This window comes from Loxodonta africana, chromosome 9, assembly GCF_030014295.1.
Source record: "Loxodonta africana isolate mLoxAfr1 chromosome 9, mLoxAfr1.hap2, whole genome shotgun sequence".
NCBI classification, from domain to species: Eukaryota; Metazoa; Chordata; class Mammalia; order Proboscidea; family Elephantidae; genus Loxodonta; species Loxodonta africana.
Window position 1 is genome coordinate 79,278,815 of NC_087350.1, and position 13,877 is coordinate 79,292,691.

The 13,877-nt window shown below is 47.8% G+C and overlaps 1 protein-coding gene across 1 annotated transcript in view; it reads right to left on the reverse strand.

Annotated features, from left to right (window-relative positions):
* The window catches only part of CCDC180 (coiled-coil domain containing 180), a 63,344-nt gene extending 49,839 nt beyond the window's left edge, over positions 1-13,505 (reverse strand). The window contains exons 1-11 of the mRNA XM_064291705.1: positions 13,264-13,505; positions 12,757-12,833; positions 12,343-12,433; positions 10,500-10,690; positions 9,762-9,850; positions 6,444-6,553; positions 5,265-5,393; positions 5,064-5,174; positions 4,839-4,934; positions 3,462-3,625; positions 810-929 (exon numbers count right to left, since the gene is read on the reverse strand). Coding sequence (XP_064147775.1) covers positions 810-929; positions 3,462-3,625; positions 4,839-4,934; positions 5,064-5,174; positions 5,265-5,393; positions 6,444-6,553; positions 9,762-9,850; positions 10,500-10,690; positions 12,343-12,411 — 1,079 coding nt within the window. The 5' untranslated portion in view covers positions 12,412-12,433; positions 12,757-12,833; positions 13,264-13,505. The remainder of the gene's footprint in view (positions 1-809; positions 930-3,461; positions 3,626-4,838; positions 4,935-5,063; positions 5,175-5,264; positions 5,394-6,443; positions 6,554-9,761; positions 9,851-10,499; positions 10,691-12,342; positions 12,434-12,756; positions 12,834-13,263) is intronic.
* Between the last annotated feature and the right edge of the window lie 372 nt (positions 13,506-13,877).

The window sequence follows — 13,877 nt, forward strand, 5'->3', positions numbered from 1 at the left end:
GGATCAAAACGTGGCTGCAGAACAGGCAGGGGGTGCCCTGCTAGAGATTCCCTGGCTCAAGTCATGTGGGGTCCTAACGATCATTTACATCTTAGGAGAGCCCAGGCTCTGAGGTGGGGAGAGGGGAAGAGCCTGTGACTCAAGGCTACCAGGGTAGAAGGAGTGAGGGCGGTGCATGGAAAGAGGAGGGCCGTTGTGCCAACACATGAAGTACCACATAGGCTCCATCCTGCCGCTGGGGGTAGACACTATTCACTAAAGGACAATGGGTTTTTGTTGTCTAGAACATTCAGGGTGCAACCTAAGGAACAGCTTTACGATGGGCTCAGGGTCACACTGCCTTCCGTCTGAAGGGAGCGTCCACAGCCTCTATCAGGTCCCCTGTTCCATGGCAGCAGCTCCTCACCAACCTGCTGGCCTCCAACCTCGGACGCCTCCAACCCACCCTCCCAAGCAGCAAAGCTGATGGAGCCACTTGGTTTCCTGTTGGCCTCAGGAAAAAGTCCAAACACCTTAACAAGGCCTACGGGCCCTGCATATTCTGGTCCTGTCCTGCTACCCCCACTATTGCTTTTTTCAAGCTCTTTGCCACAGTCACACTCAACTTCTTTCTGCAGCAAGTGTGCCAAGTTCTCTCATCAATGGGGCTGGAAGGCCCAAGAACATGGGCCCAGAGGACCAGCCATAACTAGAGAACCAGGAAATAGCCTAGTCTGCAGGATGACTGAGGAGTGAGGTCTCTGTTGATGGTAAAGCCACCTCCCCACTGGACCCCAAAATGTGCCCCTCCCTCAGGACTCCTGTGGTACCAGAACATGTAGAGGTGCTCCAGTCGTTTCCACTGCATGGCTTTCTGGGTTTTCAGCATGGCCTCCAGCTCCTTCTTCACGGCTGGAGGAGACTGGATCCTCTCACTGGCCATGAACTCACTGGGCAGCCAGACATATTTGCACCATGGAAAGGAGAGAAGGGGTAGGGTATGTGGGAGAGAGAGGGAGAGACCCGTGGGAAAACATTCAGAGCCCTGGGCACCCCCTTCCCTTACACAGGCCCCTTCCTGCCCTCCTTGGCCTCTGGCATACAGGAAAGGAGGGGAGGGACAGAGGGAGAAGCAGGGAGAAAGACAAAAAGGAGGGAAGAAGGAAGTAGGAGGACTGAGGGCAGAAGGAAGGAAGAAGACAGGACGGGAGAGAAGAAGGAAAACAGGAAGGGAAGGAGGTCGAGGGAGAAGGGAGGCCAGAGTCCCTAGTGACGTTCAGGGGCTAAGAGGGGAGACCTACAGGCACAGATCTAGTGGAGGTCTGTTACATAAGTGAGTCAAAGATAGCCTTCCTGTATTGGCACCAAGTTGTTTACTTCTTCATAGCAAGCTGAGGCCAGTTAGCCCAAAAAAGTCCGTGGGCGCCAAACTCAAATTTGTACACATCGAATTCTTTTTTTAAATAGCCCACATAAGCAGATTTTTAGCCACATAGAGCCTGCCAGTTTTACGTACTTTGTGAAACTGCGGTCAACACCTGACAGCACTAGATAAAACTCTGTAGTTATAAGGGCACTAAGGTGCTTCTGGGAGCCCTGGTGGCGCAGTGGTTAAGAGCTTGGCTGCTAACCAAAAAAGGTCGGCAGTTGGAATCCACCAACCACTCCTTGGAAACTCTATGGGGGAGTTCTACCCTGTCCTACAAGATCGAGATCGCTGTAAGTCGGAATCCACTCGATAGCAATGGGTTTGGTTTTGGCTTCCCCTTCTGGTGGTTCCTTGCACTGCTTGCCTCTGGCAGGCCTCCTGCTGTGGAGGATTGCCCCCTGGAGGCGGCTGCCAATGCTGCCTGCTGTTATGCAACCCTAGTTCATGGTCATATCTCTTTCTTGATCAGCCCCAAATTTCCTGGAACTCACTACAGGGTCCTGACTGCCACTTGCCAGCTCTGTGACCTTGGGCAAGTCACCACCCCCCAGCCTCTGTTGCCTCTTCTCTAAAGTGGAGCTAATGATGGTATGTTCCTCACACCATACTTGTGAGGACTCAATAACGTAAGCAAAGCCCTGAGCACCGTGCCTGGTACATGGGAACTGCCAGGAGGTGTCAGCTACTGCAACCACTGCTGACCTTCACTGATGTTTGTAACAGCTTCCCAGTCCCAGGCCCAGAACCAGGACTTTCCATACAGTATCTTCTCAGATCACCTGAAACCCTAACCACCAGGTCCATTATTATGCCCATTTTGTACAGAAAAAGACAGGCTCATGTTCAAGTGGCTTGATCAAGGTCACAGGGAAAGTAATGGTGGAGCCACGCCTTGGTATACTTTTCCTTTATCCTCCACTTCAGACTCTGGTGAAAGTCTCGTGCTTTCTACCGTCTACTCGGGAAGATGTGCACACAGGTCTTCCACCTCCTGACCCCAGTAGGACCGGCAGTGCGGAGGGACACTTCTTTGATGTTCTTCAGGCATCTGGGCCCAAAACGTCCTTTTTGGCTGAAAGCTCCAGGATTTTTGTGTGGGTATTAACCAAAGTATCACTTGGAGGGGTGGGGTGGAGATGGCCCTCTCTTCACCCTCCTCCCATGGGTGAAACTTGCTAACCAAGGGTGAGATGTATGCAAAGCCCAGGGATGGATTACCCAACAAGCAAGGTACGCCTGGGCTTACTTGTGCTTACTTACTAATCTGCAGTGCACAATTTCACCTGTTTTTCTCTGATGTGGAGAAACCTATGTGAAGCTGTGCACTACAGATTAGTAAGTAAACACAATTAAGCCTGTGCATACCTTATTTACTGTAAGCCCATGCACACCTTGCTTACTGGTTAGTCCACCTTGCCAAAGCCTGAAGGACATCCACTCTTTTTGACCCAGGGTAATGGGAAGCAGTAAAAAGTGGCAATTACGCAGATATTCACAATGATGTTTTTAAACAATTTGTACCACACTACGAAAAAGCATGTGAAATAATGTTAATGAAGAAAATAAGATAAAAAATTGCATACATACTTAAAAAAAAAAAAAAAACCATTGCCATTGAGTCAATTTCAACTTATAGCGACCCTATTGGACAGAGCAGAACTACCCCATAGGGTTTCCAAGGAGCAGCTGAGGGATTCAAGCTACTGACATTTTGGTTAGCATCGGAGCTCTTAACCACTGCATCACCAGGGCTCCACATATACACTAAGGGCCTAAAAAGTCTTTGAGAAAATACCGTACAGTGCTTTTCACTGTGTGGAGGGATTAGTGGTGATTATTAATTTCTTTATACCTTAATCTATTTCTAGGTTTTTTTTTTTTTTTTTTAAAGATCACATATTACCTTTACCACCAGAAAAACAGGGTAAGAATAAAAAAGGATAAAGAATACCCTCCCAGCGAGTGCTGGCCCCCAGGTGGGTTGGAGGGAAGACCACACCCCCCACACTCTCCAAGGGTGGGTGGCCTGTGGGCAGCACAGGCAACTGCTGACCTGAAACTCTGCACCAGAACCTCCTTCTTGAGAGCCTTCCAGGTGTCCACTAGGTCCTGCCAGCGGTGGTGGTTGCTGACCTCCTGCTGCAGGGTGGCCTCCATCAGGTTGAGGAACAGCTGAGCAATGGCCCTCCGGTTGCCCAGCAGGGCCTGGTTTATGATCTGTAGTCACAGGCAGGCAGGGCTCTAGATGCGGCAGGGCTCTCATGGGTCAGACAAAAGCTCAGTTAGAGAGAGGCGGTGGGAGGCTGGAGAGGTGCCAGGTGAACCGCAGCCCAAGGGCCTGAGGCTGAGCTGGGCGGTGGCCAAGGGGGCGATGGTCAAGTGTGGTGGTGACAGGGTCTGAGAGATGCTAGGCACACCAAGGGGTCAGTGGGCACTCCAAGGAAGGTGCCTGGGATGGAGCAGCCACAGTGGAGATGGGGGCGTTTCTGGAGGACTTATCCATGGACAGGATCGTTTGTTAGGGAAGGTGAAAGGCATTAGGCATTCCTGTGAGGCTAAGTATTTAACTGTTTTGTATGCTTTTGTTCCAAAAGTAGAGTGCTCACATCACCAGGGACCAGTCACCTATGGTTGTTACAAGCACCTTCTTTTTTCCTCAATGACCAAATAAGGCTAGAAGTGGAATATTCTTCAGCCATCCTCCTGGTGGTTCTCACATGGGCACTCTTGGTGTGGGGGTGGGGGCTAGAGATACTTCCTCATTGTGTGGTGCTGTGTTTCTGTTTAGCATCTCTGATCCCCCTTAAATATGAGTAGTCACCCCAAACCCACACCAGTCACGAAACAATCCAAAACGCCTCCATAAATTTCTCAAAGCGCTCAAGAAACATGGTTCTGCCTAGGGACAAGATCAACTGGAAAAACTAGACAAACAGAGCAGCTGTGGTCACCTAAGAGGGTGCAAACAACCCTGAGATCACAGTAGCCCCTGAGACGATGACTCCGTATCACAGCACCCAACCCAGGGCACAAGATAACTGAGACACAGCCCCTCACACTGTATTGTGATCATTTCCCAACATGCCTGGTTCACCACTGGACCAGGAACTTAGTCTCCCTGTATCCTGTGTGTCCAGCTTAATGCCCAACCCACAGCAGGCACTCGATAAAATGTTCAAAACCATAACACTAGATTAGGTACACCTGGTTTAAGATGGCAGGGAAATATGAGACGTACTTTAGAAAGATTCCTATTGAAAATGCTTAAAATAACAAAGGCACTGACTCTAAAACTTAAGAGGCCAACTTGAGTTACTCTGAAATGTTACATATAAGAAGCAGGCCATTCCTGAGACACCAAGCTCTGGGGCGTCATGGGGTCCTGTTCCTTCTCCCATGGGCTAGCTCCCTGTAGATGAACGCCCCTCACCATGGCTTCTTTATTTATCAGTCTATATACATCAGGTTGCATCAGGTAGGAAGTTTTCTCAATGATTTCCACATACTTCTTCAACACATCTTTAAGCTAGAAATGAATGACAAGGCATCATAGTTAATACTATCTCTTCCTCTGAAGAACTCAAAGGAAACAGACACCGCTGAACACACCCAGCAAGTAAAAGCCAGTGAGGTGTCCGTCTGCACGCCGACTCACTTTATCAGCTCTCGAGAACTCAAGCGAGTGCAGAGTTTCATCCAGCTCCTTAACCCACTGCTTCCGGAGCAGGCACTTCTCAGCCACCTTATCCCGCAGCTCCCACAGAGTCTAAACACAGAGTAGATGGGAAGGAGAGAAGGGAAGGAGCAGGATCTGGCAGGAAAGGGTGTGGAGGCCCAGCCAAGAGGGGAGCCCTACTTGGATGGTATACTCCTGGAGGTCGGAGTCGTTTTCCACCTTTGTGAAGAGATGATCAATGTCTTCATCACACTCAGCCAGCTTTCTCAAAAAAAGGGTTCCCGACTCCAAGATGAGAGGTTCCATTTCCTAAAATAGGCCAGGTGGATGATGGGGAAGTACCAGGCATGGTCTTGTCTTCAAGAAGAGTAATTATTACCTAGTCCTCAGGAGTGATGTGTTCCTGATACTTAACTCACTACAGTACAGATGGCAGCCACCATTTGGGGCACACACCATATGCTGGACGCTCTGCGCTGAGCTGAGCCCTCATCCTTCATCTCACTTGATTCCCATCACAATTCTAAGACATAGGTGCTGACATTGGGCCATGGATGACAAATAGTTACCAAAGAACTGGCTAAATTAAAGAATTCCAAGTTTACTTTAGACAAGGAAACTGAGGCTCAGCTGTACGACCAAGGCTACAGAGTTTGTGGGTTATAGAACAGCTGGTGTCTAGTTGAGATCTGCAGATGAAAGCGGTAACCAAGAGCGTGCTCTTGGTGCTCTGTTACAGAGCCAGCTCCAGGAATCTAGGACTAGGTGACGCAGGTAAGGAAAACTAGGGGAAAAGGCCGCAAGTGATGTCTGGGTGTTGGAGAGGATCAGGAAGGGAAGAGGCTCAGAGGCAGGACAGCTGGTTTTCTTTAGGGAACATTCTAGAGACCAGGATGGCTAGGGATGAGGTCTCTGGAGAGAAAAAGGAAAAGCCAAGTATGGGGAGGTGCTAAGGGTCAGGAAGCATCAGGCCATCAATGGCAGGCCAAGTCCTTTGGCTGCTCATCAGTAGGACTGAGCAGGGAGATCAAAAGCTGGGCTTTGGCATCAGACCTGGGGTCCAGTTCTGACTTGGCCCCTATGTACTGTGTGACGTCAGGCAAGACTCTGTGGATCTCATCTGCAGAATGGTGGTAATAGCCGTATCTAACATCCAGGGCTGTTCCAAATATTAGAGGGAGCTAAGCTTAGCACTTAGCCTAGCAGGCACTAAGCACTCACACATGGCTACTATGATTCTATCCACTCCGTGGTATGCCACTGAGGACCTCTCAGCTGGGGTGGAAGGGAGGGCGTGTGTAAGAAGGAACCCACCTCTGGAATGGCACAGGAATGGAAGAGGAAAGAGGGAAGGCTCACCATCCCAATCTGCTCGATCTCCTCCTGAAAGTTCACCAAAGCGTTCTCGTAGCTCTTCCTTTTGTAGTCTCCTCGCCCTTGAAGGGTGATGGTGCTTATCTTCTCAGGAACTAGGGGAGAAACAACAGAAGTGATGAGGCTGCTCTCAGGACTACAAGGTGATCTGAGAGTTCTCAGGAAGACAGCATAGGCAGAGAGCACCTGCACACCAGGGTGTTTGTTCAGAACCCAGATTACAAAGCCAGGCAAGCAGTAACAGAGGCTTTAGGGAAAAGAAAAAGGATGGAGGTGATCCTTAAGTGCAACAGGGAACAGGTTTCAGAGATACAGTTAAATGCAGAAGATAAGTTCCAGGATGGTATGTATAGAATGGTACCATTTATTTATTTATTAAGTTCTTTTTTTTTTATAGATGAAAATACAGGTACTATAATAATAGCCAATACTCATATAGCAATACCACCTGCTGGTATTGTTGTTCCTCAATGACTCATAGCAAGGCCAAGAGCCAGGTTCTATTATTATCCCCAGTTTACAAGCGGGGGAACTTAGGTATGGGGGCTAAAGAACACTGTGGCAGTGAAGAACCACTTTACTCAAAGAACTTGGTCTTTGGTCCTGGTTCCTGGAAGATAACCTCTAAACCCTTGGAATTTTCCAAGTAATAGTAGTGTCTTTATTATTCATGGTGGGTCCCTGAGGCTACAATTGTTAGTTTACTCAGGATAGGGGCTGGCTACACCAAAAAGACCAACCATGTGATAATCAGCCTGACCTCTGAGAGGAAGGAGGCTGAAGACTGAGTCCAACCAGGTGGGCAATGATTTAATTGATCACGTCTAAGTAATCCAAGGAAACCCTGGTGGCATAGTGGTTAAGAGCTACAGCTGCTAACCAAAAGGTCAGCAGTTCAAATTCACCAGGCGCTCCTTGGAAACCCTACTACTCTGTTCTATTGAGTTGCTATAAGTCAGAACCGATTCAACGGCAACGGGTTTGTTTTTTTTTTTTTTAAAGTAATGCAACCGTAATAAAAATGCTAGATATTGAAGTTTGGGTGGGCTTCCTGGTTGGTGATAGACATTGATGCACAGGAGGGTAACGTATCCCTTGGGGAATGGAAGATCCGTATTGGAGACCCTGCCAGACCTCACCCTATGTGTCTTTTCTTTTGTATCCTTTTTGCTATAATAAGACTTTAATCATAAGTATAACACTTTCTTGAATTCTGTGAGTCGTTATATTGAATTATTGAACCTGAGGGAGCAGTGGGAAGCCCTGAATTTGGAGCCAGCAACTCAGAAGCATGGGTGTCCTGGGAACCCTAAATGTGCTCTGGTGACTGCAGGCTTGGGCAGACTTGGCAGTCTGGAGGACTGTGCCCTTTAGCATGTGAAGTTTGGACCTAACTCTGGATGGTGAGGCCAAAACTTCATTTGCACTTGGTGTCAGAGAAAACACGTAGAGTTGGTGTTACAAGTCACAAATCTTATTGTTGTTCGGTGCTGCCGAGTCGGTTCTGACTCACAGCGACGCTAGTACAACAAAATGAAATGCTGCCCAGTTCCTGCTCCACCCTCACAATCGTTGCTATGTTTGAGTCCATTGTTGTAGCCAAATGATCTATCTTGTTGAGGGTCTTCTTTTTTCACTGACCCTGTACCAGTATGATGTCCTTCTCTAGGGACTGACCTTGCCTGGTGACATGTCCAAAGTATGTGAGATGAAGTCTTGCCATCCTCATTTCTAAGGAGCATTCTGAGTGTACTTCTTCCAAGACAGATTTGTTCATTCTTTTGGCAGTCCATGGTATATTCAATATTCTTTGTCAATACTATAATTCAAAGGCATAAATTCTTCTTCGGTCTTCCTTATTTATTGTCCAGCTTTCACATGCATATGATGTGATTGAAAATACCACAGCTTGGGTCAGGGGCACCTTAGTCTTCAAGGTTACATCTTTACTTTTCAACACTTTAAAGAGGTCCTTTGAGGCAGATTTGCACAATGTAATACGTCGTTTGATTTCTTGACTGCTGCTTCCGTGGGCATTGATTGTGGATTCAAGGAAAATGAAATCTTTGAAACTCCTCTTCTCCATTTATCACGATGTTGCTTATTGGTCCAGTTGTGAGGATTTCTGTTTTCTTTATGTTGAGCTGCAATTCATACTGAAAGCTGTAGTTTTTGATCTTCATCAGTAAGTGCTTCAAGTCCTCTTCACTTTCAATAAGCAAGGTTGTATCATCTGCATAACACTGGTTGCTAATGCATCTTTCTCCACTCCTGATGCTATGTTCTTCTTCATATAGTCCAGCTTCTCAGATTATCTGCTCAGCATACAGATTGAATAAATATGGTGAAAGGATACAACCCTAACACACAACTTTCCTGGTTTTAAACCATGCAGTATCCCCTTGTTTTGTTAGAATGACTGCCTCTTGGCCTAGGTACAAGTTCCACATGAGCACAATTAAGTGTTCTTTGCAATGTTTTCGTAATTTATTATGACCCATATAGTCGGACGCCTTTGCATAGTCAATAAGACACAGGTAAACATCTTTCTGGTATTCTCTGCTTTCAGCCAGGATCCATCTAATATCAGCAATGATATCCCTCATTCCATGTCTGCTTCGGAATCTGGCTTGAATTTCTAGCAGTTCCCTGTCAATATACTGCTGCAACCATTTTTGAATTATCCTCAGGCACCATCAGATAGGACAGACTCTTTTATGTCAACAAATACATTTAAAAAGCATCTCAGATCCATATTAGCTAATGAAGTCAACCAAGAAGTCTTTCGAATCACAAATTCTGAACCCAGTCATTCAAGGGAAATGTAGCCATCTTCTTAAATTTCAAGTAACTAGTTCAGATGAGATGTGGAAAGCTAAAAATCCTTTAAATTCCATTTGAGGGGGTGGAGCAACTCTGCCCCAAACAATCAAACAAAAACGATGCCAATGTTCACAGCCACCTGATGTGGAAAGCAAGCCCGACCTGTTAAGGCAGCCAAGAACAAAGGCCTGAGGAGCACTCCGGCCCTGCCTCCACCATCACAGCACCCCCTGGACCCACAAGGGGGAGTGGGGTCTAACACACAGGCAAGGTCAGGGCTTCTGTCCCCACTGAAAGTATAAGGCGACCACACCTCCCCAACACCTGAAAGCCCAAGGCGAGAGCCCCACTAAATGATGGAGCAGAAGGAACACAGTGGGCGCTGCCATTGCTTCCTCACAAGGTTCCTGGTTGATCTGCCCCTGCAGGGCTCTTCTTGCCCTAGCCAGGCCTGCCCCCAGGGCAGGACCAGAGGCTCACCAATGGTGTCCCTGAGGCCCCGGACTTCCCGGGCAGCGACTGTGCTCTCGCTCTCGCAGGACTTTTCCCTCTTGGCTGCTTTCTTTTCCCTGTAGCACAAGCAGAGGGGAACAGTTAAGGCCTGGGCCCCACAGCTGCTCTCTGACACGTAGGTGAGTCTCCAGGGTGCCTGTGGGCAGCAGCAATAGCTGGACCCCACCTGACTCCAGAAAACCCCAAGGCAGTGCCCAGTCTCCCAACCAGCACTGCTCGGTGTCTCCTGCAACCAGACACTGGGGTGCCAGTTGAGAAGACGAGGTCCCTGCCCTTAGGGAGCATGCTTGGGCTGTGGCTGCAAACCAAGTGTGGGGGGCAGGCGGGAGCTATTTTTCACATGGGGAAACAGGGTCAGAGGGGGCGAGGACGAGCCTGATAAAGCAAGGCCAGGGCTAAGTGTTTGGCATGTGTCCTCATTCGCTCCTTCAGCAGTCCAGAATCTCAAGCTCTGTGAGGGTAGGATACCCATGCCTAGCGCCTGGTTCTAGGCACTCAATAACTACTGGGGAGAAGAAGAGAGGGAGGGAGGGAGGGAAGGAGAAACAAAGAATCCTGCAAGATAGGTGTTATCACTGCCCTCCTTCAGGAAAAGTACCTAAGCCTTCATTCCCCTCTGGGACTCACCTTGTATGAGTTCTCTTTGACTTTTTGAAGACTCTGAGGGACACATATGTGGGGTGTGGCCTGGATGGCAGGGCGTACCTGTAGAGCACAGGGTTTTCTGTGACCCAGTCGTTGGGCAGGCTGTGCACCCATTTCTGCTGCCGAGGAGACAGCATCTCTCCTTCGGGCACCTCCACCTTCTTCATCAAGGGCGTCTTGCCGCTCTTCGGGCCCATAGAATGCTCCACAGCCCGCTTCCTGCTGGCTGCCAGGGAGCGGACCAGCTGCACCTGAATCCATGGGAGATGGGAGTCAGGGCTACAGACTTCCCTATACCCTCAGGCTGACTTTGCTGGACTTTGAGGGTCATGTGGGAGCTGCCACCAGGAAGGCACCTCCAGCCCAGGCCTTCAACCCCACACCACCGGTGCCCTGGAGGAGGGCTCCAAACCCCCCTGACAGTCATTCAGCCACTTCTGGGAAGGCTTCTTCTAAGAAATTTAAATGAGGACCAAGATGTTCATCCCAGTCTTATTTATTTACTTTTTTATATTGTAGTGAAAATACATACACACAAAAAAATGCCATTTCAACAATTTCTACATGTATAATTCAATGACACTGATTACATTCTTCAAGTTGTGCAACCGTTCTTGGATCCTTTTTCAAATTATTTCACCACCATCAACGTAAACTCAAAGCTCTCTAAGCAAAAACTTCCCATCTTATTTTCATAATCACTAGGAATTGGAAAAATGTAACTGTCCAATAACAGGGGATTGGTTGGGTAAAGGGGGTATGTTTATCCAACAGAATGTTAGACAGTCATTTAAAAAAAAGAATTACACAAAGAATTATATATGGTGTGGGGAAATGCTTTGGTGGTGATATGATGTGAAAATACAAAAGTATAAATTAAAAATTATAAACAAAATCATACAGCATGATCTCAAAATTTAAAATGCACAGAAAAATGAGCAGAAGAAAATACCCCAAAACATTAAGAACAGTATATTGCCCATAGGGATCAGGATGGTGTGAGTAATGAGTGCCATTGCTTCTTTGACTTTATACCTTGTTACAGTTGCCAAACCTTCTTCAGAGAGCATTTTTAGGGCTCAAATTAGGAACGAAAAACTCTTAAATAGGTAGTGCAAAACTTCAAAGGTGGGATTCAGAGGTGTTTGCTCCTTTTAAGATCCTTGCTTTGTCTGCACAGTACTTTGCAGATCACAAGGCAATTTTGGCAACCAAAATGGTCACTAAGCAACCATAACATTACTTCAACACACTATGGAAGGCTCTGAGATGAACAACTAGGCAGCGGCTAGACATAGATGAACGCACATGCCTGGGAAAGGGCCTGCGAGATACTGTTAAGGAGGAAAATCAGGTTCTGAAACCCTAGGAAGAATCAGGAGATTTTGGGTAGTGCAAACATTTAGCATGCGAAAGCTTGGAGGTTCAGGTGCACCCAGAGGCACCTCAGAAGAAGGGCTTGGTGATCTACATCAGAAAAATGCACAGTTCTACAGTGACATACATCGGTTTGGCATGAGTTGGAATGGACTCCATAGTAACTGATTTAGTAAGAAGCAAATCTATGTTTTTTTAAAGAAAAATCAGAAATGCATGGCAAAAAGACCTAGAGCACTGAAAAGCTAATTCTGGCTATCTCTAAGTAATTTAAATTTTAAGTTAAATTTTCTAATTGTCGGAAATAGGCATTAGTTTTCTAGCCATACATTTTAAGAACCAATAAGAATTCATTTAAAATCAAAGCAATTTCAAAGCCATTATTTCACTGGATTGCCAGTCAGGGAAGTTGGCGGCTCTAAGGGAAGGTGGCAGAAGGAAGAAGGTGAAGTGGAAGGAGAGGAAAGAGGGGCGACGGAGGGAAGCTGGGGTTGCTGAGAGAAGACGGCTGAAGGAAGGAGCCTACCTGGGCCTCGAAGATCTGCTGGTAGACTTTCCCGTTCTGAACCTGGGTCACTCGCCCCACCGAAGGCATCTTGGCGGCCAGTCAGTCGCACCTGCCAGGAAGCCATTATCCAGAAACTTGTCGGAGGTTTAGCCTCAATTCTTACCCTGCTTGTCGGAATCGACTCGACAGCACTGGGGTTTTTTTTTTTTATGTTGGGAAACCAGCTCTGCCCCTTCCCCAAAAGCAAATCCGCGGGAGAGTTAGAGGGTGGCCTGAGAGGCAGCCCAGCCCGGGTGGGACCCACCGAGGTCGGGCCGTGAACCCCTCTGCTAAGGGAAGAAGACTTCAGGGCTCCTTCTTCCCACCCCCAAGCGCAGGTTGAAAACTAAAAAACAAAACCCAAGAAAGGGAGGAGGAGAGGAAGAAGCAAACCTTTGGCAGGAACAGAACTCGCGGAGTTGGCCGGCTCTCTCCTCTAAGCAGCGCGCAACGCGCAAGTCCGAGACGAGCTTTGCAGGGAGGGGGGGAATAATAATAACTGATTATTGTTTTGTGCTTCCCTCTCCCAATCTCTCCCGGGAAAAGTTAAGGCGCTCAAGGAGTCAGTTGGGATTTGAACCCGGCCTAACCTCGACCTGACGCTGAACTCCGAGCCGAGCACACAGGTAGGTACACGGAGCAGGAGAGTAGAGTGGAGAGAGGGAGCGAGTAGCTGGATTTCGGTGACGCTAATTAGGCGCCGGCTGTAGGCAGAAGGGACACACCAACTGGAGGCAACAATCTCTTCCCTCCTGCCCCCAGTCCCTGCCGCAGCGAGCACCTCGGGCAGCTCTGGGGTGTCCTGAGGGAAACAGGGTCTGGGGGCCTATCGAATGGGAGGGTTCAGCGCCCAGGGGTCTGGCCGGGACCACACCTTCCTGAAGAGGCCCTGAAGTTTACCTTTCGTGGGTCGAGCCACAACCGCCAAAAGAAGCTTGTCTGTTGTCTCCAAGACAACGCCGAAGGAATGTTGCCGCGCTAGCCCCGCCCTCTCTCCGCCTCTCAAGGGAAAGGGGTTAGTCCTTAGCAATGAGGGCGCCCCACGTGGTAGCTGACCTCTTAGCCAGCCCGCTCGCCCCAGGCCTGGTTTCCGTAGAAAGAGATACGCTAAAAAAAACATTCTAGCTAAATCAAAATGGAATTTTAAAAATTGTTCAAGTAACCCACAGGAAGGCAGGCAAAAGAAAACAAAGAAGTGAACAGAGGGAACAAACAAAAAATAAAGTGGCAGTCTTAAACCCTAAATATCAATAATTACATCAGTGGTCTAAACACACCACTTAAAAGACAGAGTGGAAGAGTAGATTAAAGAACATGCTGTCTTTAAGAGAGTTCAAATATAATGCTACAGATAGGTTGCAAGAAAAGGATTACTTTTACTACACGAACATTAATCAAAAGAAAGCAGGAGTGGCTGCATTATTATCAGATAAAATATACTTCAGAGTGAAGAAAATTATCAGGGACAGAGAGGGACATTACATAAAGACAAAAGGCTCAATCCACCAAGAAGC